General features: G+C 53.6%; 1 protein-coding gene across 13 annotated transcripts in view; it reads right to left on the bottom strand.

Annotated features, from left to right (window-relative positions):
* Window positions 1–1,223: 1,223 nt before the first annotated feature.
* The window catches only part of ACTR3B (actin related protein 3B), a 62,401-nt gene continuing 36,082 nt past the window's right edge, over window positions 1,224–27,542 (bottom strand). For 3 of the 13 annotated variants that reach the window (XM_070423598.1, XM_070423594.1, XM_070423600.1), the window contains 7 exons: window positions 26,792–26,899; window positions 23,915–24,058; window positions 20,773–20,946; window positions 18,538–18,630; window positions 3,631–3,756; window positions 2,435–2,518; window positions 1,224–1,652 (listed from right to left, as the gene is read on the bottom strand). In XM_070423598.1, the coding sequence (XP_070279699.1) occupies window positions 1,467–1,652; window positions 2,435–2,518; window positions 3,631–3,756; window positions 18,538–18,630; window positions 20,773–20,946; window positions 23,915–24,058; window positions 26,792–26,899 (915 nt within the window). In that variant the 3' untranslated portion in view covers window positions 1,224–1,466. Of the gene's footprint in view, window positions 1,653–2,434; window positions 2,519–3,630; window positions 3,757–9,128; window positions 9,343–15,363; window positions 15,409–16,252; window positions 16,354–18,537; window positions 18,631–20,772; window positions 20,947–23,914; window positions 24,059–26,791; window positions 26,900–27,542 lie in introns of those variants that run through there. The other 10 variants (XR_011472592.1, XR_011472591.1, XR_011472594.1 and 7 more) reach the window with 10 other exon arrangements.

Raw genomic sequence — 27,542 nt, forward strand, 5'->3', positions numbered from 1 at the left:
ACCGTGCATCAGCCAGGGGCCTGGGGACAGGCACCCCACAAGGCACCTGAACAAGGAACACAGAGCACAGGGGTGGAAACGGTGAGAACGCAAAGGCTGGGGAGGCAAAGAGCCCCAAGGGCCCAGGGGCAGGCCCGGTCGCTGAACAGGACAGGATGTGGGGTGCACGTGGGTACCTGAGGCGGACAGCCCCACCCAGACCTCCTGTGACCAAGTGGCTGGAGGACCGTGAGAGACGAACAGCGAACAGCGCAGCGAGCCCAGAAGGAGCCAGGCCAGAGGGAAAGCAGGGGCTTGGTCTGTGTGGACCAAGGAGGACCCAGGGGCTGAGACGCCCCGGTGGGGAGGCGCAGGTGTGGGGCGCTGACCCTCAGGAGGCGGTGGCCGGACTCCTCCGGCGTGGGAAACCCGACCTCCCGTGCTCGGCGGAGAGCTGACTGCACGAGTCCCCAACTTGTTCCTAAACTTCAGTAAAAAACCCAATGCTTCTTTCCAAATGTTGAGAGAATAAAACATACTTCGTGTCTTGGAAGAAACACCATAAACACCAGTTTAAAAGTAAGGTAAGTATTCTATGAACGGAATAAAACTAAACCTGTTCATTTAACAAATCCCTTTCAAGCCAGTGAGCTCCTGAGTAGATGCCGGAGTCCTGCTTACTGCAAGCGTAGTCATGGAAACCGCAGGCGCCCTGCCCTACCCTGACCTCTGCCGGTGACTGTGCCCGTCCCGGGGCGGCATCCATCCACATCGTTTAGATTTCCTTCCGCAAACTTGGTATCAACATCAGACCCCACAGACACGAAGCAAATCTCGATGTTTAAGAAAAACATGGGGTGAAGGAGAGCCAGGGGCGCCCAGCGCAGGGGGGAATTCACCCGTGGCTTCGCTTTAGGGCGCAGCGGTGTGGCGTCCCATCAGACAGCGGCGCACCCTCCACAGCACAGCCCGAGGGTCCCCGCGAGGACATGAGCAGGTACGTTTTCTGGAGCAATTCTCACAGCGCTCTAAGCTCCATGGCACTCCACTAGAGTGAGGTCAGCTCCTAGCAGTCACGTGGCTACCTTCCATCTGGTGAGGTTCATGCCCGACGCCAGGATGTGCCTCAGGGAACATGGATGACCACACTCCAGGGCACCAGCACCCGCCCAGGCCGGGACCAGCCAGTTGTACCAAATACATAAAGGGCAAAGTGATAGGAAATAAAACACCGATTTGTATTTCAAGTTTATAACATTTTATTTACAAAAATAGGCTGAGGGGGCAGAGTGGACGCCCCTGGGGAGGAGGCTGCTTTGCGCCACATTCTGGCTGTTTTCCTAACGGTGAGTAGTCGCAGGTAAGCTCCTTCCAACATTCCCGCGTCCCTAGAAGCCGGCTGGAGTGCAGGCGTGAGGAGGAGGAGGGACACCGCGGCACGGGGGGCTCTGCCTGGCGCAGGTGCCTGGTGTCCCCCAACATCGGCATCACCGCTGACCCCGCTCTGCAGGGCCTGAAGGACAGCTGGCTCGCGAGGTGACCCACAGGGCCAAGGGCCAGGCGGACACTAGGACAGGACTCCGAAGACGGGGCTGTGGCGGCAGATGCTGGGGCCGCGCTCCTCGTAGTCCCTCTTGGTGTGGCAGACCTGCAGGAACTCGGGCTGTGCAGCCCTGAGAGTGAGTGTCCAGAGGCCGGACGCAGCTCCCAAGTGCCCCTCTCCTCACCACCCTCCCCCTGCCCACAGGCCTGCCCCTCCCCCTCTCCTCACCACCACCCCCCCCACAGGCCTGCCCCTCCCCCTCTCCTCACCTCCCTCCCTCCCTCCCCCCCAGGCCTGCCCCTCCACCTCTCCTCACCTCCCTCCCTCCCCCCGAGGCCTGCCCCTCCACCTCTCCTCACCACCCTCCCTCCCTCCCCCAACAGGCCTGCCCCTCCACCTCTCCTCACCACCCTCCCCCCTCCCCCCCAGGTCTGCCCTCTCCACCTCTCCTCACCACCCTCCCCCCCTCCCCCCCAGGTCTGCCCTCTCCACCTCTCCTCACCACCCTCCCTCCCTCCCCCCCAAGCCTGCCCCTCCACCTCTCCTCACCACCCTCCCCCCCACCCCACAGGCCTGCCCCTCCACCTCTCCTGGCCTGAGCAGCCACAGGGTCCTTTGTTAAAAACCCCTCAGCCTGTTTGGGACCAGCTGTGTGCTGCCCTGGGTTTAGCGACTGGTGACCTGTTCCGTGCTGACGAGGAAAGGCACTCATGACTCGGACAGTCACGGAAAGGACGATGAACGCATGTGGGTTCACTGACCACACGGCCCGTCTCCCCGAATCACTGAGAACTGAAAGGACCGCACGTTTCTGTCCCACAGGATTAGGGGGCGACTGTCTAGAGCAGGCACACCAGCTGACCTTCAGGACACGGGAGGGAGCGCAGAGCTGGGGCCGGGGCAGGGACTTACGGTGGAGGCGAGCATGGAGCCGCCGAACCACACGGCGAAGCGCTGCATGTGGTGTGTGATCACCTGCACCTCCACCGGCCTGGGCTGCAGGGAAGGGACACGGTCACCCGGGCACCAGCCTCTCCACGGACGGGCGTGTGCCCCCCTCCCATGGCATGGGCCCTATGGTTAATCCCTCTGTGAGGCAGCAGCCACAGCTGCCTCAGAAAGGAGGTTCTCAGCCACTCCTGCTGCACCCCTCAAGCCCCCTCCTGCCTCCTAGGCCACTGCCCCCCAACCTCCACACCACACTCTGCTCACCCCCCAGCCCAGCCCCCAGCCCAGGGTGGTGCGGAGAACACAGCAGGCAAGTCTCTCGGAACACTAAGGGCATTTATAAAAGCAAACCATCGGCCCTGGCCAGTATGGATCAGCGGTTAGAGTGTGGGCCCGCAAACCGAAAGGTTTCGGGTTCAATTTCTGGTCAAGGGCATGCAAGTACCTGTGTTGCAGGTTAGATAGGTCCCCAGCCCTGGCCGGGATGGTGCGGGAGGCAACCAATCAGTATGTCTCTCTCACACTGATGTGTTTCTCCCCGACACGCCCTCCCCCCCACCCCCGCCCCAAAAGCAATAGAAAAATATCCTCAGGTGAGGATTTTTTAAAAGGCAAAAAATCCAAGCAACTAACTCAGTTTATTTTTTTTACTGAACAAATTAGCTGTTCTAGTTTTGTAGGAATAATTCCAAGAACACTAAGAGTCCCCAAAATGCTCTGAGAAATGACATTTGCCAACCATGACTCAGCAGGTGACACCCGTTTGCGCCCATTCACCCTCCGCCCAAGCCCCTGTGACCGCTGCTGGCTGTCACAGTGGAGGCGAAGGGCGTGGAGCGGCGCTAACTCCCTGCTAAGGGCCCACGTCATGGCGCCGAGGCCCTCGGTGAAGAGAGCCCATCGGACACGTCCACGTGCTGCCGGGGGGTGTGGGGGCAGAGCTGCTGGCCACCGTGGCCGGTCAGTCTGCTCACACTTGGAGTGAGTTCAGCAACAACCTCTACCCGTAACTTCACAGTGTGGCTCAGGGGGGACTCGGAGACCTTTCACTTCCTGCTCCCCAGACAGCTGAGTCCTCGGCTCCGTGGGGGGTGGGGGGGGGAGCACTGAGTCAGCTGGGGCAGAATCGTCCCTCCTCCCAGGCCCGTCCCGGTCCCCACCTTTATTCTGCCACCGCTGAGCTCTTGGCTGAGTCGCAGTCTGGCATCCACCACCCTTTTCAAGTCTCTCTGCAGCCGCCGTCCAAAGTCTCTGAACATTGTGGATCCTCCTGAAAGAACGACGTTCTAGGAGGCAAAGCAGAGGTTTCCTGGGGTGAGTGGCCGCCCACAAAAACTGCCAGGGGAGCCAACAACTTGCAATGACAAGGCAGGGAAATGTGGACACTGACCGGGCATCCGATGATTCTGTGGGGTTATCATCAGTGCTTTAGGTGTGATCATGGCATTACGGTTCTGTTTTCCTTAACGTGTCCTTATCTGCTAGACTAGAGACACTTTCTGAAATACTTTATGGATGGAATATAATGTCTGGGATGAGCTTAACAATAATCCATGAAGGAATGTGTATCGATGTCCTATTTTTATGTTTAAAAGTTTCCATAATAAACTAATATATTATTTTTTTTAAAAACTGCCAGGGGCCCGACGACGGTGTGAACAACACATTTCAGCCGATGTGAGAAGACAGCAGCGACCCAGGTCAATGCATACAAAGCACCGCTGCATCTCCCTCCTGCCACCCGTCCTGTCCCGTCCTCAGCCTGACCCAGGGAAGCAGAGGCAGCTCCGCCCCGCACCCACCCGCCCGCCGTGCACACGGGGAAGCTAGACAAGGACCAGGAGGGCAAAGCAACCGTGCACATCACCCGACTGCTGGTTGTCATGAAACCTACGGCAAGTCGCACTGGGCCTAGTTTATCTGCCTTGATAATCACTGGGAACAGGTCTTAAACTCGTCCAATCAGGAGGGTGCTATGGAGAACGGTGTTTTCGGGTGAGACACCCTTGTGCCCTGAGACTCTGCTAAGTGGTCACAACAGAAGCGGGGGCGGGGGGGGGGGGGGGGGGGGGCGTGTCAAGGGGGAGCGTCATTAAATCTCCACCAGATTCTGATGGGAAACTTGTGCTCTTTCAGGCTACAGGATGTTATGTGGGAAAATGAAAGTGAAATGAGATGAGGTACATTCTGACTTACTTTCTTACAGAAAATACCACTTGAGAAAGGAAGTCAGGTCACCACCCCTCAGGGAGCCAGGGAGCCCACAGGAAGCGACACCTGCCACTCCACCTGGTCCCTCAGGGAGTGCAGGGCAAGCTGGGCCAGCCCCCCCACCCAGGCCCTGTCTGTCCGTACCCCGCACCCCGTGGGCAGGTGAGCATCACAGGAACCAGCACCCTCTGGTCCCCAGCGCCCCTCTCTCTGCGGGGGGCCAGTCCTGAGCAGGAAGGGGCAGCGGGCACCCATTTAGCCTTGGGGTGCCAGGCGGAATCAGACCAGAGGGGAAGGAGCCAGGCCCCGGGGAGCCCGGAAACGGTCAACCCCTGGGGGCCAAGTCACTGCCCCAGGGTCTGCAGAGCACCTCAGCCTGTGACCTGCCCGTGGCTGCAGCCAACTAAGGCCCTCCCCAAGGCCCCTCTCCCGGACCCTCCCCAAGGCCCCTCTCTCGGACCCTCCCCAGGTCCCTCCCCAGGACCCTCCCCTGACCCTCCCCAGGTCCCTCCCCAGGTCCCTCCCCAGCTCCCTCCCCAGGACCCTCCCCTGACCCTCCCCTGACCCTCCCGAGGACCCTCCCCTGACCCTCCCCAGGTCCCTCCCCAGGTCCCTCCCCTGACCCTCCCCTGACCCTCCCCTGACCCTCCCGAGGACCCTCCCCTGACCCTCCCCTGACCCTCCCCAGGACCCTCCCCAGGACCCTCCCCAGCTCCCTCCCCAGGACCCTCCCCAGCTCCCTCCCCTGACCCTCCCCTGACCCTCCCGAGGACCCTCCCCTGACCCTCCCCTGACCCTCCCCAGGACCCTCCCCTGACCCTCCCCTGACCCTCCCGAGGACCCTCCCCTGACCCTCCCCTGACCCTCCCCAGGACCCTCCCCTGACCCTCCCCTGACCCTCCCGAGGACCCTCCCCTGACCCTCCCCTGACCCTCCCCAGGACCCTCCCCTGACCCTCACCTGACCCTCCCCTGACCCTCACCTGACCCTCCCCTGACCCTCCCGAGGACCCTCCCCTGACCCTCCCCTGACCCTCCCCTGACCCTCCCCAGGACCCTCCCCTGACCCTCCCCTGACCCTCCCGAGGACCCTCCCCTGACCCTCCCCTGACCCTCCCCTGACCCTCCCCTGACCCTCCCCTGACCCTCCCGAGGACCCTCCCCTGACCCTCCCCTGACCCTCCCGAGGACCCTCCCCTGACCCTCCCCTGACCCTCCCCAGGACCCTCCCCTGACCCTCACCTGACCCTCCCCTGACCCTCCCCAGGTCCCTCCCCTGACCCTCCCCTGACCCTCCCCAGGACCCTCCCCTGACCCTCCCCTGACCCTCCCCAGGACCCTCCCCAGGACCCTCCCCAGGACCCTCCCCTGACCCTCCCCTGACCCTCCTGAGGACCCTCCCCTGACCCTCCCCTGACCCTCCCGAGGACCCTCCCCTGACCCTCCCCAGGACCCTCCCCTGACCCTCCCGAGGACCCTCCCCTGACCCTCCCCAGGACCCTCCCCTGACCCTCCCCAGGACCCTCCCCTGACCCTCCCGAGGACCCTCCCCTGACCCTCCCCAGGACCCTCCCCTGACCCTCCCCAGCTCCCTCCCCAGCTCCCTCCCCAGCTCCCTCCCCAGCTCCCTCCCTGACCCTCCCCAGGACCCTCCCCAGGACCCTCCCCAGCTCCCTCCCCAGGACCCTCCCCAGGACCCTCCCCTGACCCTCCCCTGACCCTCCCCAGGACCCTCCCCAGCTCCCTCCCCAGGACCCTCCCCAGCTCCCTCCCCAGGACCCTCCCCAGCTCCCTCCCTGACCCTCCCCAGGACCCTCCCCAGGACCCTCCCCAGGACCCTCCCCTGACCCTCCCCTGACCCTCCCCAGGACCCTCCCCAGCTCCCTCCCCAGGACCCTCCCCAGGACCCTCCCCTGACCCTCCCCTGACCCTCCCCAGGACCCTCCCCAGCTCCCTCCCCAGGACTCTCCCCAGGACCCTCCCCAGGACCCTCCCCAGACCCTCCTGTGGGCGACCCCTCCTCAGAGAACATTAATAACAAACACACGCTAGCGACGCAGTGCCCAGGGATGGTGTCGCCACCAGGATGGTGATGGCCAGCCCTCCTGTGGGCACCAACGTCAAAACCTCACTTGCCTTCGACACCACAGGCACGGGCACAGGGCACAGGAGCCCAGCCTGCTGCCTCGTCCATTTCTTGAGGGGCAGCCGTCTAAGGACACCCCTCCCCACAGGGACTGCCGCAGCGCCTCTGCGTGACAAACCGCCCATGGAGGTCTTACCCGCAACACCCATCCAGGAGGGAGGTCATGGACAAGCACTGCGGTGCTCTGCCACCTCCCAGAGACAGCGCTGAGCAACAGCAGGAGGCTGCCCCCCGCCAGCCCAGGCCACCCGCCACTGCGCTCACTGATCATGTGGCCGAAGGTGAGACCGCAGGACCGAGTCCCTGACTGCCAGGGTGGCAATCGTTCATACAGGAGTGTCCTCACCCCACCCCTTCTCAGACAGGTCTTCTCACCTGGGAACACTCACACAAACTGCCATGCGTTTCCCACTAAGAATCGCAATTGACAAGCATCCTCGCTATTTTGGTCACCATACCTTAGAACAAGCCTCAACTGACATCTGCCCCCCCACCCCAAACCACCGGTCAGAGGGGCCTACTGTCTTCTGGGGGAGAGACCTCGGCTTACATCCAAGAACGGATCCAGAGCCCGGGGGGCAGGACGGCACCGGACTGACATCAGACATTTCTAAGGCTGCTTTGCTGAAATACTAGCTTGTATTTTCATTTCTTAAATTGCACAGCAGTCAACGCCTCCGAAACTTCTTTTCAGGCTAAAATGACCGGGTCCCTGCTGCACAGCACTGAACAGAGGCCTGGGCCTGCTGACCGCCCCGCGTCACGGCAGGAAGCCGGCTCTGTGCCTGAGCTTCCCTCCCTGTGGCTCTGGGCGTCGTCCTCCCCTAAATGACTGTCCCAGATACGGGGCTGCTTTTCACTGAAACACTGGACACCAAAACCGTCACTGAGAATCTCAAAACTGGCTGCTGTCGTTCGGAAGGGGGGCCTGCAATTGTGGGGGCATCGGTCAGGTCGGAAGGAAACGATAAAGGTTTAAATTTTGCTGGCAAAGGTGTAATTTACTAAAGTGCTATAGGTCATAGGTAGCTTAGGGGGACATTTTTCTTCGGTTAATGGGTTTTACCTTATTGTACCTATTTTTACAGGTTTTTACCTATTTCAACTGTTATAAATTAAATCAATTTTTATCTTTTATGGCTCATAGTTTTTATGTCTTATGAAACTTTTGCCTAGATCAGTCATAAAAAAAAAATGTTTTCTTCTAGAGTTCTTTCGTTTTAGGCCTGACATTTAAATCTGTGATCCATTTTAGTCAGAAAAAAAGGCCCGCATGACTCCAAGCTTCTCACAACCAGAGCAACCATGCTGTGTGGATGGTGCACCTGCTGGAGGCTCCCCCTGAACCCCATACTGTGCGGCTGGTGCACCTGCTGGAGGCTCCCCCTGAACCCCATGCTGTGTGGTTGGTGCACCTGCTGGAGGCTCCCCCTGAACCCCATACTGTGTGGTTGGTGCACCTGCTGGAGGCTCCCCCTGAACCCCATACTGTGCGGCTGGTGCACCTGCTGGAGGCTCCCCCTGAACCCCATGCTGTGCGGCTGGTGCACCTGCTGGAGGCTCCCCCTGAACCCCATGCTGTGCGGCTGGTGCACCTGCTGAAGGCTCCCCCTGAACCCCATACTGTGTGGATTGTGCACCTGCTGGAGGCTCCCCCTGAACCCCATGCTGTGTGGATGGTGCACCTGCTGGAGGCTCCCCCTGAACCCCATACTGTGTGGATTGTGCACCTGCTGGAGGCTCCCCCTGAACCCCATGCTGTGTGGATGGTGCACCTGCTGGAGGCTCCCCCTGAACCCCATGCTGTGTGGATGGTGCACCTGCTGGAGGCTCCCCCTGAACCCCATGCTGTGTGGATGGTGCACCTGCTGGAGGCTCCACCTGAACCCACTTGACAGACACGCAGGGCCCCCCACCGACCTCCAGGCGCCACTAACGAATCCCTGCGCTCACTGCAGAAACTACGTCCCCTGCCCATGGAGCAGGCTCCCCCTGACCAGCAGACCAAACACTACCCGGGAAGAAGACAGCTCGCCCGACACTCCTGGCAGCTGCCCCTTATCGTGCTGTGAAAGGCTGTCTCCCTTTAGGGACAAGGCTTTCCTGCTCTGGAACTGAACCTGAAGACTGGGACTCAGCAAAGTCAGAGCAGCCATTCTAGGACGTGGTGCCAAGTCCTAGAGACGGGTGAGTCTCGGCTGCCTCCAAGCGGCCTGGCTGCAGGGGTGAGACTGTCCGCACAGCTCCCCTCCCACGACTGCGGGGATCTGGCTCTGCCCACCTCCCCTCACAGGCTGCTCACCTCCTCACCCGACAGCCACGGCCAGGTCTCGACCTCCCCTGCATGACCTCTCGCATCGCCAGATGGGGCTGCCAACAACCTTCCATTGGCTTCTGGAGTTTTCTTTCTCTTTCTTCACTACTTCTTGGCTTCTGTGATGGTTCATTTTACACGCCAGCTTGGCCTGGCTATGGCCCCCATTTAACTAACACGGCTCCGGGCGTTGCCGGGGTCTCTGTAGACGTGGTTAACGTGAGTGTCCCTCCCCAGCTTCCGTGGGCCTCAGCCAAGAGCAGAGTTCCCAGAGCAGAAGGGACGGGCCTCAGCCTGCGGTCCGCTCCTGCCCAAGCCCCGGCAGCCGCCTGCCCTGTGATTCAGGCCTGAGCAGGCTGACAGCAGGCCAGAGACGTACTAACGCTGACACAGACGTGGAGGCAGAGGAGGGAGACAGTGCGACAACCTCTGCCGCGTGTGTCTCTGGAGAACCCGCTGACGGTCTCTTCTCTGCCCGTCCCTAAAACCTGACCTTCCAGTCGGCACCACCGTCTTCCTGTCCTGTCCCTCCTTCCTGCAGCACGAGGAGGATCCAGACCTTCCTCCTAAACCCCGTCATGGCCAAACCTCACGCCCACGACTCCTCAATGGGCTCCTTCCTCTGCATGTCCTCGTTAGTGACACCCCTCCTAGACATGCATGTAAGAACCCTGCACTTTCCCCTTATCAGCACTTCACAAACACTGCCCGGCCTCCACGTCTTCCTCCAAGTCCGCCGCCACCTCCCTCGTGGGCACTGTCCTGGGCCGCCCACAGAACTTGCTCCTGCCCCTCTGGCTCCCATCCACTTCCATGGTGCAGCTCACACGCTTTCCTAGCCCCAAGTGGGATGTCACCTCCCTGCAAACACCCCGATGCCCTCAGTTTGGTAAAACCCAACTCCACGCAAGGCCCTCCGGGTGCACCCACCGCAGCTCTCTCTGAATCCCACTGAGTACACGCAGCTGCCAGCACCCTCCTGTGCACTCAGCCCAGGCCCCACCCCACCATGCCCACTGAATGGAAGGCCCGTGGAGGCCATACTCCTTCCAGACCCACATGCTCTCGTCCCCTTCACCCAGGGGCGGAGACAGAGCCTTCCCTTTGACCAGGAAGCCCCACCGGCCGCCAGGACTCAGTGGATCTGAGCCGTCCCAGTAGCCAGTAGCCACACACGGCCACTTCGGTTTAAATGTAAACAGCCCTGGCCAGGTAGCTCAGTTGGTTGGAGCATCACCTCCAGGCGCCAAGTTTGCAAGTTCAATCCTCAGTCAGGGCACATACAAAAATCAACCAGTGCCCTGGCCGGTGTGGCTCAGTGATTAGAGGGTCAGCCTGCATGCTGAAGGGTCTCAGGTTTGATTCCCAGTGAAGCGCAAGTACCTGGGTTACAGGTTCAATCCTAGGCCTAGTCACAGCGTGTGCAGGAGGCAACCAATCAATGTGCCTCTCTCAATCCATGTTTCTCTGTCTCTCTCGCGCTCTCTCTTCTACTCTCTCTAAAAATCAATGGAAAAAATATCCTCAGATGAGGGTTAACAAAAAAAAAGAATTCACCAATGAATGCATAAATAAGCAAAACAACAAATTGATGTTTCTCTGTTTCTCTCTCTCTAAAAATCAATTTAAAAGATTTTTAAATACAAAAATTTAAAAACAAGTTTTTTAAATAAAATTTTAAAAATAAATTTAAAGTAAACAAAATTTTACAAGCAGTCCTGCAGTCACATGAGCCCCGTTCTGAGGGCTCGATGCCACGTGTGATCGTGGTGACGTAGTGACCAACAGAAACGCTGCATCAGCGCCAGCACTGACTCGACAGCCTGCCCAGGCAGAGGAGACGCCACCAGTCCCCGGCGCCTGCCCCACGCACACTCCATGTGGGCGCTGTCCGTGCCCACGGTGAGGCCAGCCTGGGCAGGTGCTCAGGAGCCTTTATTCAGCGTGGTCAGTGGAACGCCACCAAGCCCTTCATCACTCCCTACAATGACCTTCTCCACAAGGCAAGTCCCCATCAGCTGTTAGCGCCACTCTTCCCTCCCCAGAAACACACAGCCCTGCCATGATGCTCCGCAGGAACACTGGGGACAGGAGTGGGGGCGACGTGGCGTTGGGCTCGCCCGCCAGTGGTTTCCATACCTCCCATGCCTGGCTCCACCAGAACAGACTTCTGAAACCTCTGCTTGCTCTCCTGCTCTGTCGGGGTTAAGGCCCCTCCCCCAGGCCCAGGCCCCTCCTCCCTCTGCAGGCCAAGCCCTCAGACTCAGCTCAGTCTGCCCCTTCTCTCGATTATCACACTGTGCATGGCTCACTTGAGTGACATGTGGCCGGTAGTGATTCCCATTAGAATTATTTCAGTATTATTTTTAGCTTTTTTTAAGGTCTAGAGGACAAGGACTATCTCTCCTACACACTTAAATCCTCTGCTTTGACCATGATCGTGTTGTGGTCTGTCAGGTGCTCAGATATCTGAGGACCAGAACTCAGGAATGAAGACATGCAATTCCACAACAAAGCAACTCAAAACTGGCCCTGCCCACAAGTACAGCAGGAGAGCAACTGAACACCAAGACGAAGCCAGCTGCCACCAGTGCCGCCAGTGTAGCTGCACATCACAGTCACCCGGAAGCTCCAAACACCGGGGTCCAGGCCCAGCCCGCCCACACCAGCATCTCTGGGGGTGGGACCAGGCATGTGTCCACTCTGACACTCCTGAGGGTGATGCCCACAGGCAGCCAGGGCTCAAGCAGCACCTGCTCCTGGCAATGTCTTGGCCTTTGGGGATGTCATAGGCCTGTCACACACGAGCCCCTCCAGGCCCCAACCTCCCTACAAAGAGGCTGTAGACAGCCTTCTTATCTACAGTCCAGACTGAAATGAAGACTAGGGTATAACTACTTTCTTTGAAAAATAAACTTCTGCTTTTCTCCAGATTCTAGTTTCAAAGCCACCTTTTATTCTCACTCCTTCACCACCAGCCTGAGCAAGGTGCTAATTCACAACGAGGCATCAGCTGCCACCACAGGGCCCACCATGAGCCTCCTCTGACTCCCCCACCGTGACAACCTACACAAGGGGTCCGGACGAGTCTGCAAATAGGAAGTCCTTGCTGGCCGGTCTCCCAAACAGCAGACCCCAGGCACCATGGCGCTGGTTCAGAACTCCCTCCTGCTGGGTCTCTGGGGTCCCACTACAACCAATTTGGACACCACAGCTGCCGTAAGAGGCTGTGGGGACCACAGGGCAGCACGTGGTGACAGGGGCCGGAACCAGCGCCCGCTCTCGTGGAGGGCGCCTCACCTGGCTGGTCAGGGCTCAGCAGGTATGCTGCGTCCCCTTGGCACTCATAACTTCCTCTGGGTCTGGACCATGCTTCCTACTTCCTCCCTGGTCCACTGAGTGCTTTGTCTTTGTTTTGTTTTGTTTTTATGCTTTTTTACTGATTTCAGAGAGGAAGGGAGAGAGAGAGAGAGAGAGAGAGAAACATCAATAATGAGAAAGAATCCTTGATTGGCTGCCTCCTGCACACACACCCTCCACCCACTGGGGATAAAACTAGCAACCTGGGCATGTGCCAGACCAGCAATCCAGCCATGACCTCCTGGTTCATAGGTCGATGCTCAACCACTGTACCAGCCAGGCCACTGAATGCTTTGTAAGCCCAGGAGGTACCTGTGCCACAGACAAGAGTGGGCCTGGCAGGAAGAAGAACATCAGTAGCAGAGAAAGGAATGACAGTACCAGAGTGACAGGAGAGGAAGGGCAGGCCCTAGGACAGGTGAAGGCGACACTCAGAGCAGAGGGCAGCGTGTTCTGCAGGACGGTGTCTCCCACAAGAAGAGGGCTCTAAACTCTAAAAACCCACCGCCCCGAACACCAGTGTACATCACAGAGGACCAGGTGGAGGTTCTTCCCATGACAACCTCACACCCACTGGGAAGAGGAAGCCCATCCATCCACCTGTCAAAGGAGAAATCGCTCACCCCATCATGAGCAACTCATAGCCACTGACAGAAATCCATGTCCAGGAGGACACAGGGAAGACCCTGGAACACACCTGCTCCTCACTCTCACAGACAAGAAGACCAGGAGCCCACACCTGCTCCTCGCTCTCACAGACAAGAAGACCCAGAGGCCCACACCTGCTCCTCACTCTCACAGACAAGAAGACCCAGAGGCCCACACCTGCTCCTCACTCTCACAGACAAGAAGACCAGGAGCCCACACCTGCTCCTCACTCTCACAGACAAGAAGACCCAGAGGCCCACACCTGCTCCTCACTCTCACAGACAAGAAGACCAGGAGCCCACACCTGCTCCTCACTCTCACAGACAAGAAGACCCAGAGGCCCACACCTGCTCCTCACTCTCACAGACAAGAAGACCAGGAGCCCACACCTGCTCCTCACTCTCACAGACAAGAAGACCCAGAGGCCCACACCTGCTCCTCACTCTCACAGACAAGAAGACCAGGAGCCCACACCTGCTCCTCACTCTCACAGACAAGAAGACCAGGAACCCACACCTGCTCCTCACTCTCACAGACAAGAAGACCCAGAGGCCCACACCTGCTCCTCACTCTCACAGACAAGAAGACCAGGAACCCACACCTGCTCCTCACTCTCACAGACAAGAAGACCCAGAGGCCCACACCTGCTCCTCACTCTCACAGACAAGAAGACCAGGAACAGCTGAAACCGGTTTGGCTCGGTGGATAGAGCGTCGGCCTGCGGACTGAAAGGTCCCAGGTTCGATTCCGGTCAAGGGCATGTACCTGGGTTGCGAGCACATCCCCAGTGGGAGATGTGCAGGAGGCAGCTGATCGATGTGTCTCTCTCATCGATGTTTCTAACTCTCTATCTCTCTCCCTTCCTCTCTGTAAAAAATCAATAAAATATATTTAAAAAAAAAAAAAAAAAAAGAAGACCAGGAACACACCTGCTCCTCACTCTCACAGACAAGAAGACCAGGAACACACCTGCTCCTCACTCTCACAGACAAGAAGACCAGGAGCCCACACCTGCTCCTCACTCTCACGGACAAGAAGACCCAGAGGCCCACACCTGCTCCTCACTCTCACAGACAAGAAGACCAGGAACACACCTGCTCCTCGCTCTCACAGACAAGAAGACCAGGAACACACCTGCTCCTCACTCTCACAGACAAGAAGACCAGGAGCCCACACCTGCTCCTCACTCTCACGGACAAGAAGACCCAGAGGCCCACACCTGCTCCTCACTCTCACAGACAAGAAGACCAGGAACACACCTGCTCCTCGCTCTCACAGACAAGAAGACCAGGAGCCCACACCTGCTCCTCACTCTCACGGACAAGAAGACCCAGAGGCCCACACCTGCTCCTCACTCTCACAGACAAGAAGACCAGGAACACACCTGCTCCTCACTCTCACAGACAAGAAGACCAGGAGCCCACACCTGCTCCTCACTCTCACAGACAAGAAGACCCAGAGGCCCACACCTGCTCCTCACTCTCACAGACAAGAAGACCCAGAGGGCCGAAACCAGTTTGGCTCAGTGGATAGAGCGTCGGCCTGCGGACTGAAGGGTCCCAGGTTCGATTCCGGTCAAGGGCATGTACCTGGGTTGCGGGCACATCCCCGGTGGGGGATGTGCAGGAGGCGGCTGATCGATGTTTCTCTCTCATCGATGTTTCTGACTCTCTATTTCTCTCCCTTCCTCTCTGTAAAAAATCAATAAAATATATTTAAAAAAAAAAAAAAGAAGACCCAGAGGCCCACACCTGCTCCTCACTCTCACAGACAAGAAGACCAGGAGCCCACACCTGCTCCTCACTCTCACGGACAAGAAGACCCAGAGGCCCACACCTGCTCCTCACTCTCACAGACAAGAAGACCAGGAGCCCACACCTGCTCCTCGCTCTCACAGACAAGAAGACCAGGAACACACCTGCTCCTCACTCTCACAGACAAGAAGACCAGGAGCCCACACCTGCTCCTCACTCTCACAGACAAGAAGACCCAGAGGCCCACACCTGCTCCTCACTCTCACAGACAAGAAGACCAGGAGCCCACACCTGCTCCTCACTCTCACAGACAAGAAGACCCAGAGGCCCACATCTGCTCCTCACTCTCACAGACAAGAAGACCAGGAGCCCACACCTGCTCCTCACTCTCACAGATAAGGAAACTCAGCTAATGCTGAGATTTAGAAGTGGGGAAAACAAGGTGGATGGTTTTACTAAACCTCAATATCCAGTCTGTCTTCAGTTTGCCCTTCTTGTGGATATTACTGGAGGACATTCAAGGATATGCAATAAACAACAAAAGAATTATAATTATTTTCACCCATAAATAACTGTCTATATAGAAAAAAATTTTCCAGTAATAAAAATAACACTTTTTAACTATAAAACTTCAAACAATTTTAAAAGACAAAAAGTAGAAAGTAAAAGTTATCCATCTGCCACCCCCAAAGACATTTTATTTAAGAGGTTGACATATGAAGAATCTGGTCAAGATGGCAGCATAGGTAAAGGTGGTACTCGCATCCTCCCACCACCACATCAAAATTGCAACTAAATTACAGAACAACCATCATTGAGAACCACCTGAAATCTAGCTGAACAGAAGTCCTATAACTAAGAATATAAAGAAGAAGCCACATCGAGTCTGGGGATTAACGGTGGAACAGATGAAGCAGAGGATCAAATCAGCGATTTGGAAGATAAGAAAGCAGAAAATACCCAATCAGAACAGCAAAAGAAAAAAGAAGCCAAAAAAAATTAGGATAGTACAAAAAGCCTCTGGGATAACTTCAAGCAACCAACATTCCCATCATAGGAGTGCGAGGAGAAGAGCAAGTAACTAAAACCCCATGTGAAAAAATGATGAGAAAAACTCCCCCTCCCTGGTAAAAGAAATAGACTTACAAGTCCAGGAAGCACAGAGAGTCCCAAACAAGATGAACCCAACGAGGCCCACACCAAGACATCTTAATTAAAATGCCAAAGGTTAAGGACAAAGAGAGAAACTTAAAAGCAGCAAGAGAAGCCGAAACCGGTTTGGCTCAGTGGATAGAGCGTCGGCCTGCGGACTGAAAGGTCCCGGGTTCGATTCCGGTCAAAGGCATGTACCTGGGTTGCAGGCACATCCCCAGTGGGAGATGTGCAGGAGACAGCTGGTCGATGTTCTCTCTCATCGATGTTTCTGGCTCTCTATCTCTCTCCCTTCCTCTCTGTAAAAAAATCAATAAAATATATTTTAAAAAATAAATAAATAAATAAATAAAGCAGCAAGAGAAAAGCAGTTAGTTATAAACAAGGGAGCACCCATACAACTGTCAGCTGATTTCTCAATAGAAACTTTGCACACCAGAAAGAATTGGCAAGAAATATTCAAAGTGATGAATAGCAAAATCACTCTACCCAGCAAAGCTATCATTGAAAATTGAAGGACAGATAAAGAGCTTCCACGACAAAAACAAAAAAACTAAAGGAGTTTCTCAACACTAAACCAGTATCACAAGAAATGTTAATAGGTCTTCTTTAAGAAGAAAAAAAGACCCAACATATGAATAATAAAATGAAAATAAATACATGTCTATCAACAATTGCTTTAAAAGCAAATGGATTAAATGCTCCAATCAAATAATATATGGAGGCTAAATGGATAAGAAAACAAGACCCTTATATATGCTGTCTATGAGAGACCCATTTCAGATTAAAAGACACATACAACTAAAAGTAAAGAAATGGAAAAAATTATTTCATGAAAATGGAAACAAACAAAAGCTGGGTAGCAATACTTATACCAGACAAAATAGACTAAAACAAAGCCTATATGACAAGAGACAAAGAAGGACCCAGTAATTCTACTTCTGGGTATTTATCCAAAGAAATCCAAAACACTAAATCCAAAAAACTTGTGTCCATATGTTCATTGCAGCATTCTTTACAATAATCACAAAGTTTGGAAGAAACTTAAATGTCCATCAGTAAATAAAAGAATAAAGAAGTAGTGCATATATATAATGGAATGAGACTCGGTCATAAAAAAGAACAAAATCTTGCCATATGTGACGGCATGGATGGACCTAGAGGGTATTACGCTAAGTGAAATAAGTCAGACAGAGGAAGACAAAGGCCATATGATTTCACTTATATGTGGAATCTAAAAAAACAAAATAAATGAACAAGCAGAAAAGAAACAAACTCATAGATACAGAGAATACTTTGACAGTTGCCAGGTGGGAGGGGGGCTGCAGGGATAGATGAAAAGGAAAAGGACTAAAAACAAATCAAAGAATTGATATAATAAAAAAGTTTAGCATATATCATTCAGAACCTTTGCTTCTATAAATATGCAAACTATATTTCTATATGAAGTGAAATACTATGTGCAAATTTTACAACCTGCTTGTCCAGCTATCAGTATATTCTCACATCTTTTCATCTGCATTTACACTGATTTACCTATTTCTTTTTAAAGGCTGTATAGTATTCCATCTTATAGATCAGGAGTGGGGAACGTCCAGCCCACAGGCTGCATAAGTCCTGCATAATCAATTGGTCTGGTCCTGCCAAGGCATTAGGGGTGAGTTAACTAAATGTTTAACCAAATATAATAGGCTGATTTTTAAGTGGATAATTTTGTATGGCTCGTGAATTATGTTATAAATACCCAAATGGCCCTGGGCAGAAAAAGGTTCCCCACCCATTATAGATGAAAAAATGTATTGGGCCCTCTTTACTGAGCCTGAGTCCTTCTCTGTAAAATGCGGCTGCCTAGACCTGAGTAAGGGGAGACGCAGTCCTGAGGCTGGGATGAGGCATGACCCCCTCATGCGGAGGTTTAAATGCTCCAACGGCAGCTAATTGACCATCCCTTTCTGCTCTCAATATGTGGCAGTCAGCAATATTTCCTTTTATCCTGTAATTACATGAATTAGCATTTTCTCAAGTTCAAAAGTCCCTCCAAAGACTTTGGAAAAAAATATTACATGAGCGTTTTCTAGTTGGTTGCTCTATCTTCTTCTGGCAACACCACATTGGCACTAAACCTAAATACGCATCAAACAAAACCAGTAGAATTCATGGAAATCAGAGAGGAAGTATCACTTTTCTCTCAATCAATACATATAGTTAAAAGGGTCCAATTTAAAATAGCGTAACTTGCCAGATGAGAATAAAAGATACTAGAACAGTTAAACTAATACTTCTGGTTTACTGTCATTCTTCCAAACATCTAAGGCATCCCCAGTCCAAGAAAAAAATTTTGCCATTGCACTGGCCTTTAACAAATCCTGTAAGACAGGAGGTGAAACAGGAAAGTCTGCATATCAACGTTAATGACCTATTCTGAGGATGGTGGGCCAGCAGCTGTGGAATGAGCTCGGAGCCCTTACCCCAGCAGCTCCTACCTTGTACAGCGGACGGCGCACATCGATGGGACAGTTCTGTATCACTTCGTCAACAACATCCGAGATGGACTCCATGAAGTCTGGGTTGGCAAACTACATTTCACATAAACACAAAAGAAACATTACACACTTCTCTCAACAGGACAAAACAAGAGAACTTTTTAAAAAGTAACTTTAACAAACACAGAATTTACTATACCTTTAAGCACTTCACATGGGAATGAACAATACGTCAAGTGAATCCCATGTGACTGTGTGCACGGACTGATGACAACATACGTCCCCTCAAGAGATGAAATGTGGGGTTTAGTGAAGGAAAAATATGAAACAGTAACAAAAGCAGACCAGCCCTGCATCACAAATACAGTGAAACGTATGGTAAGAGACTGTAAAAAGCATGTACATGATGTATGTGAAATAATGAAACACTATGAATATGAATGAGTACATCACTTATGAATACTAACTTATGAAAAAATTATCCAAGATACAGAAAATAAAAAAACATCGTCAATGAAAGGTCACTGTATGGTGGCTTTAAAATGTAACGACTGCCCTGGCCAGTGTAGCTCAGTGGTTGGTATGTCCTCCCATGCCATTCCCGGTCAGGGCACAAGCCAAGTTGTGGGTCTGATCCCCAGTCAGGACACACACAGGAAGCAACCAATCAATGTTTTTCTCTCACATTGATGTTTCTCTCTCTCTCTCTCTCTCTCTCTCTCTCTCCCTCCCTCCCTCCCTCCTCCCCTCCCTCCTTCTCCTTTCCTCTCTCTCTCTAGAGTCAATGAAAAACATATCCTTGGGTGAGGATTTTTTTTTTTCTTAATGTAACAATGCCCTGGCTGGTTTGGCTCAATGGATAGTGTGTCAGCCTGCAGGCTGAAAGGTCCCAGGTTCAATCCCGGTCAAGGGCACGTACCTCGGTTGCAGGCTTGATCCCTGGCCCTGGGTCTGTGCAGGAGGCAACCAGTCAATGTTTCTCTCTGTCTCGCCCCCTCCTTTCCACTCTCTCTAAAAAATCAATGGGAAAATATCCTTGGGTGAGGATTAACCAAAAAAAATTTTAGCTTGCCAGAACCGGTTTGGCTCAGTGGATAGAGCATCGGCCTGTGGACTGAATGGTCCCAGGTTCGATTCCGGTCAAGGGCATGTACCTGGGTTGCGGGCACATCCCCAGTGGGAGGTGTGCAGGAGGCAGCTGATCGATGTTTCTCTCTCATCGATGTTTCTAGCTCTCTGTCTCTCTCCCTTCCTCTCTGTAAAAAATCAATAAAATATATTTTTAAAAAAAGATAGAAGAAAAAAAAATTTTAGCTTATTTAACTTAGGGAATTTAATCTGAGGAAACAGCATTGACATTCCATTTGAAACATGTTTTAAAAGTCGAAGGAAAGCCTTAATGTGCTCTATTGCTGGGAGGAGGTCACATCCAGCCGCTCACCAGCTGTTCCCTGGGCATGGGCAGCTTTATGTCTATTTCAATCACTAATATCAAGGGCATGAGTGGAGGAGTATGATATCATTAGATTACAATACTGGACACGTTTTGTGCCATTTCCCAGTACAAAATAGTTTTATGCACATCTCAAAAAACAAGTAGTAGTTTGCAATCTACCTATTAAATACAAACTGAATCAGGCAGGAAAATATACCAAAATATTTTTAAGTGCATTTTATTTAAATTTTAAAATGCTGCCCCTTAATTACGGCTTCCACAAAAGTAATAATTTGTGACTCCCAGCTAAAATGACCATAGCTGTGATTCTTACAGACGGCCCTCAGACACAAGCCTTAACTAAGCGTCAGCGGGGCCGCGGCAGGCAGGTGTACTGGTTAGAAACTGGGTTAGGAAGGGCGATCACAAAAGATGGAAGGAAACGGTTACACCATCCACTCTGACAGAGGCAACTTGCACACGGTCCTGAGAGTAACTCATTTTCATATTAGTGTGCGATTTGTTTCAATTCCATTATCTCCTACTGCTCTTCAAACTTCTTCCTAACCACTCACGACATAATCAATGGTTCGCTATTTACAGATAATCAAGCCTATGGAGAGCAGGGGCACAGTCAGTCACGCAGACAGACGGCCCAGGGGCTGTGACCGTCACAGGGCCTGTGCGCACCAGCTGTCCTCACTTAGCCGCAGTCAGTGATGAGAATCAGCTTCACACACACGAGGTGGCAGTATTCCTCCATACATGAAGTGCTGCAACGCCACAGGCAAGCACCTCACCTCGGGGTGGAAGAAAATCTCGGGGCCCAGGAACCGTTCGTAGCCCACATCCACCACGAACTTCTTCTGGTTGATGGCATTGATGCCTGTGTACTGCTTGATCCACTTCCCGGGGTCCAGGTCGTACTTGGCAAATTCCTTGACGATGTCAGGGCAAATGTAACAGTATTTCTCCTGCATGCACACACACAAAGACGTCACAGGCATTAACAACCAACCCAGAGCCTCAGACAAACACCCAGTAACCCCAGCATTGAGCATACCCCTGGACTGAGTCCTGCCCACACCCCTAACGCCAAGCCTCACGGTCGTCATCCTTCACACAAGACATGACTACGCTTTGATGTTGGACTTGTGAAGCTGCTTGTTTCAAGGTGTCTACTAAGTATGTTGTCTCCATCACCTCTTTCTTTATTCCTCTTAGGCACCTACACGGCACCTGCCCCGGGTACCCACTACCATGGCCCTGGACCAGCTGGCCTGCACTGCAGCCCCGCCCACTGAATAAGGCAGACAGCATGATGCCCACCACAGCCACCGCCAGCTGTTACCCTGCTGTGCAGTCTGACAGTACAGCGCGGCCATCAGCTGCACGGAGAGTCTTCACTGCTGAGGCACGAGTGAACAGACACACAGATCCCGGCCCCGGGGCATGCGCTCTGGCTGAGAGTCCATAACAAGCAGGTGACACGGCAGGTTATAGGTGGTAGGGGCCATGGAAAAAGAAGAGGCAGACTTAGGCAGGACTGGACTATGCTGCTGCTGCTGCTGCTGCTGCTGCTGCACGAACGTGCCCATGGCTTTCACCTTGAACCACCAACCTAGACGTGCAATGTTTCCTCTGAATCTGGCGATGCTCAACTGAGCTCCTTGGGTGGGCACCTGTCCTTAGAGCTAACTTCTGTCAAGCTGCAGGTGGCACATGAGTACCAGCTTCCGAAAGTCAGCTTCCTGTGGGCAGATGGCAGAGGGGGGCACCTTGTACACAAGGAGCGAGACTGACAGAGCGGCTACAGATCACCATGGAGACACTCAAGCCATGCCCACTCAGGAATACGCAGGGACCCAGAATGGCTTCGGTGTCTCCAGGTGATCTGCATCTGCTGGGTCCGTCCTACTCCCTGCGTAGATGGTGCCCCCAACCCCAGGTGGGAAGGCAGCACATGGGCGCTCGTACACATTTTGGAAGAACCTCTGAAGGTGTTTTCTGCTATGAAGTTTGAAGTTTCCTAGACTCCCTGAAACATTCCAGTTTCATCCTTGACACTCTAACAGAATTGTGAGACTGGTGGGCAGGGTTTGTTTATACAAACTGTGTTCCCTGACAACAGAGAGTGAGCCATTCGACACAGTTAAATCTACCAGATGGAGACAGAAGCATTGAGCTGTCCTCAGAGGCCTGGTCAATTTCCAACGGCACCTCAACTGGCCTAGTGACAGCACGAAAGGCTTCAAGGGAAGGTGGGTGGCGTGTGCAGACCTAGACTGGAGTTCTGGACTCACGCTACGAGAACGGCGTGCCACGGTCCACACAGCCTCAGGCCTGCTCGTGCCCATAGGCCACGGCCAGGGCAGTAACACAAGGCAGGCACTTCTGCTCCACACTCCCCAGGGCCTCTGCCTTCACAGAAACAAGTGAGGCGGAACCAACGGCAGGGCCCACAGCCACCCAGCAGGGCTAGTGCAGCTCATCTCAAGAGCTTTACCAAAGGAGTCTCTTTTCTCCTGACCTCTGCAGCCTCGACAGCCAGCTCTAATTCAAGGTCAGGATAGGACCCCAGAGAGCCATTGAGTAAAGCAAATGCCACTGTGAGGACCAGAACGCAACCTCCTGAGCCATGCCACTCAGGAATCTTGACTGAGAAAGGGAACGCTCACGCTCACCAGCTCGACCCCTGAGTGTCAGAAACAAGAGGTTCCATTCTGATTGACATTTGTCACAGATATGGGGTGGCCAGGGAGCTTGGGTCAAATCTCCAATTTTTTTTTCACTGAAAAAAGGCAAGGAAAGGAAGAGGGGAATTCTTGGGAAGCATTTTAGTCTAAAAAGAAAGTCTATGATTCTTGGGTAAACTCTCCCCAGCTAGAAAGGGCTAACCCGGTCTGCCCGGGGCTGTGCTGTCCAGTTAAGCGTGCCCATCCTGGGAAACCGTGGTCCAGGACAGCGGGACAGCTGGCCACCTGGTTTGCTGGAGCCCTGACCTACACCAGTGCACCCTGTTGTTACCCAGAGTGCCGTGCAAATGTGGGGCCACCTCTGATGCTTCCTGTCCTTCAACCAGCAGGGCTCCCGGGAACTAAGCCGAGGAAAGCAGTGGGGGAGCGTCCCTCACTCCCCCTGCAGCTCAAAATGACAGGAGATGCTCAAGCTCATGGCACACCCACGCGAAATTCTTCTTCAAAAACAAACTAAATCCTCTCCTCATCTACATAATAGTTATCCTTGCATTTCTAAGAATCTCTTGCATTTTTACTAGAAAAGTTCCCTTAAAAGGGTTTGTCAACTGAAATGGACAGTTTAGTAACAGACTAAACTGGTCAAGTGAGCACTTAAATATGTCCTGACAAGCCATGCTCCTTCTTATCGAATTGTTTTCATTTTAAAGCTTCCTGTAACTTTTTTAGCATGGTAACTAGAGTCCAGAAAATACAAGTGGACTGTGTTTCATGATTCTAGAGCCTGGAATGACTTGTTCTGAACTGCAGTTAAGGGGGTGCAAACCACACCCAACAGGGATGGGAAACGAGTTTGACATTGGCCGATACCCAGGACCCCTGGCGTCACTGCTGCTGCTGCTAGTGCCTCGTCCAACCGTGGAGGGAGCTGCAGGCGATCAGGTAACTGGAGGCCCTATCGAATCAGGCTCCAATTAAGTGAGGCTGCATCCGGAGCACAGGCTCAGTCTGGCCATCAAGCCGTTCTCGTCTACACTGGAGCCTCCATGGCTGATGTTCCGAGGAAGGGCCTGAGCTGTCAGTCTTTCAGCCTTTACTGAACTCCAGCGGTAAACAGATCAAGACCCACATTCACGGAGAGGAAGCAGGGAGAGGAAGCAGGTGGGAGCAGGGTGGCGGCAGCGGGGAAGTGTGCAGCCCCATTTCTCCTCCACCCCAAACCAGCCCATTCCCCGTCTGTTTTTACCTTAATGGCTTTTGCGGTCTCCAGTGACTGCTCAGGAGGGATTCCCACCTCCCTCTCCCTTAGCAGCTGTTGAATGAAATACGTAATATCTCTACCTGCAATCGGGATGTGTTTGATGCAGCTTCCGATTACATAACCTTCCGCCTGGGAAGAGAGGAGGCAGAAGACTGTGTGAGCAATCCCGCAGCACCGCGCCTGGCTCCCAGGGGCTCCTGCCCTGGCGGCCCTGACATGCGATTACAGATCCCCACATGGCTCCTCGGGCGAGGTCCTTAAAGCGACTGCACTCCCAGTCCCGTTACCATGACCTGGCCCCCCGATAAGCAGCCAGAACGGTGCTTTCATCAGGAACGTCCTTGGAAAACCGCATTCCAAAAATGGATGCTGCGTGTCGGAACCGTGAATCCAACCTCACTTTGTTCCTTAACAGAAAGCGTCTTACCTGTAAAAGCTGCTAAGCCAACTATAAATCTACTTGTATTTAAGGATCTGTTAACATGCTTCACGCCAGGACCTCTGCCCACAGTGCGGGGCAAATGACCCCTTGGGGTACAATACAGAGTCAGTGCAGTACGCAGCCCAGCACTAGTACTGTGAGGCCATTTACTAAGCACCCAATAGACAGCCCCGAGTGTGGGGCTAGGAGTGATTCTGTGGTTCCCCTAACACTGTGTGTCTGAGACCCACTCACAGGGGGCCTCCCTGGACCGTGGCACTGTCTGCTGGTGCCAGGAACGGGCCACAGCCCAGCACCAGCCCCTCCCCAACCCTCCAGGGAAGCCACGGGCTGTGGCACACCCAGCTCGCCCGACAGGGACCGACAGTCAGAGTGGATCCCTCCTACCACAGTGTCACAGACCAAGACGTGGCACTCCAGTCCCCAGGACAGCACTGCTTCCGTGCCCCACGCCGGGGAAACAGAGGGCCCGGCAGGGGGCCGCTGACTGCACTCTGCGGTGAGAGCCACCGGCAGAGCCACGTGAGGGCGCGGACAGCTGCTGACCCCTCAGGTTTCTTCCTGATGTGCCTAACATCTGGGAGTAAGAGAAGATGTGGCCTTCCCACAGTCTAAGTTGTTTATAAAATATTTTAAGAAAGAGGAAAAAAGAGGGAGATAAAAGATATGTCCAAATTATTAAAATAGTAAAGATCAACTTACAGTCCTAAGAATATCAGCTAACACAAACTATTCACAATTATTATACTCCCTGCATCACATATAACACTTTCTAAAAGTAATCCAGCCAGTGTTTACTAACATGAGCTTCGTCTCAGATTCAAAACACTCTACACCCCGTCCAAGGACAGGCAGACAAGTGAATTAGGCTATTCTCCAGGATGCACTATTACATAGCTACTAACTATTTTCACAGAATATTCAGCCATAAGAAACACTATTAGGGATAAGTCAGTATGCAAGCTGTAAAGTTAGGGTTGTATTGTACAATCAGGACACAGAACCGGACACAGGATGCTCCAATTTCGCTGAAAACATCACGCGTTGTATCTAGGAAACGAGCGTAGAAGACTCTGCAACCAAAGCCACAGCGCACTCTCTGGGTCAGTTCACAGGTATTCTATTTCCTCCTTTACATTTCCCCATTTCACCCTAATTTTGTACAACATGTAATGTTTTGGGAAAACACTGAATTATATACAGACAAAAATGTTAAAGCGACTTTCTCTGTGGGCCTCGACACCGAGTGAACCAGTTTTCCTTTCTCCTCCTCAACCGGAAACACGGGAGAGGGCAGCAGGCCCCCACGCCCAGCGGGTCTGTCTGCACTGGCCTCCGAGGGGACGGCCTGGGAAGGGGCAGGCGCCGGGATCCTCGGTCAGCACTGCTCTCACGGCCAGGGCAGCAGCGCGGACACGCCTCAGCAGCTCCTACAGGAGCAAGGGGTGAGGCCAGCTGCGGGGCTCCCAGCACAGAGAACACTGGGAGGGCGTGTGCAGTCCTGCCCGTCCCTCCGGATCCTGCTGCAGAGGGCACCGGCTGGGGGCACGTCCACCCTTTACCCTGTTCCTGGCGTTCTGACCCTGAAGGAATTAAAGCACGTGAGCGTATCCTAGCTGCGACTTCCTGAAACGAAATGCTATTTTTCAATGAAAGTAAATGATTTGTTTTTTAAAAAGCCCTAGTTTGTCTTTCCCAAAGGTGTTATACACACAGACAGCTGTATATACAAACAGGGTGCTTGTAACCAACGTAGATAACCGGTAACGGCTGTGTCTGGGAGGAGGGCCTGGAGATCAGGAATGAGAGCCAGGTGACTCCCCTGGACACCCTCTCCAGAGTTTCCATTTCTTTTCAAAAACAACTTTAAACAATTCGTTTAAATAGTTTATGGAGGGTGGGGGAGAAACAGAAGTCTCTTAGAGCCCCAATTAGGAATCACTTCTCTAATATTCTGAAATGTAAAACCAGACAGCGGCACTGCAGACCACTGTGCAAACTGAAAGGTGCAACCCCTCCTCTCAGCTCTTAGATAAACTCTCAAACCCCAGCAGGGCCTTGTCCAGAGCAGGAGCTGGTTAAAGCCACCCATGTCTTGTCCCGGAACAGAGAGAATCCTCTGGGTGGCCCAGGCTCAGAAGGTGAGCAGGAAAAGCCCCCAGGGACCATGACCTCATGACCCCAGGGGCAAGGCAGAGTCCTGCTGACCCCACCCAATGGCTGCCGTTGACAGCAGAAGCTGCCCCTGCACATTTAAAACTGCGATGGCCACGGATTTTTTCTCCTCTTATTCCCTTGTCTAAGTACAGCTATGACTTTAAAAGTGGTATTTTAAGCAGAAAAGCTTTTTTTCCTTTAATTGTTCCCTTACCTCCAATCAGGCGAGTCCTGCAAAGAGAAGCACTGACCAGTCTGCTTACCACTGGGATGGCGTGGGTGACCCCGTCCCCGCTGTCGATGATGATGCCTGTCAGCGTGCGCTCGCCGACCTGCCGAGACGTCCACGACGCTGCCAAGGCCAGCACTGCCTGGACAGGACACGAGCGTCAACACGGGGGGCGGCCTCAGGTCCTCTGCCCGCTCATGCTCAGGTCAAGCAATCGGTCCTTCTCACTGAGTGAGGCTAACTCTCCCTCTCCATCCTTCATCTCCCCCCAAAATTCAAATCCCAACCTGGACAAGGACCATGTGTACTTAAACTGGAGGACTCAAGTTTTCAACAAAATAAATCAATTTTTACCCAAAAAAAGCCAGTGAGGTGGGGATTTTACTATGGAGTCAGAGGGTGGTGTTTCTCACCCACCGTTCCCGGTGCGGGTCCACGGACGGCTGCAGTTCACTGGCCTCACACCGGATACTGGTTCCCCACCAGGGCCATCTGCCCCCGGGACACTAGGGAGGCCTGCTGCCGTGTCTGTCACACTTGGGGAGATCGGGCGGGTGCTATTTCTAGGGGGTCAAGGCCAGAGGCTGCTAACCGTTCTGCACTACACGGGAAGCCCCAGCACAGAGAACTGCCCATCCTACCCTGAGCTGGAAACCTGGTCTGAGATGAATGCAGAGTAGGGTGTATGTAAGTATGTGTGTCTGTCCTTCTGTGTGTGTCTGTGTGTCTGTGAATGTGTGTGTGTCTGCGAATGTGTCTGTCCTGTGTCTGTCTCTGTGTCGGTG

The sequence above is a fragment of the Myotis yumanensis genome, unplaced genomic scaffold (assembly GCF_028538775.1).
Source record: "Myotis yumanensis isolate MYYU_CA2020_CCGP unplaced genomic scaffold, mMyoYum1.0.hap1 SCAF_9, whole genome shotgun sequence".
Taxonomy (NCBI): domain Eukaryota; kingdom Metazoa; phylum Chordata; class Mammalia; order Chiroptera; family Vespertilionidae; genus Myotis; species Myotis yumanensis.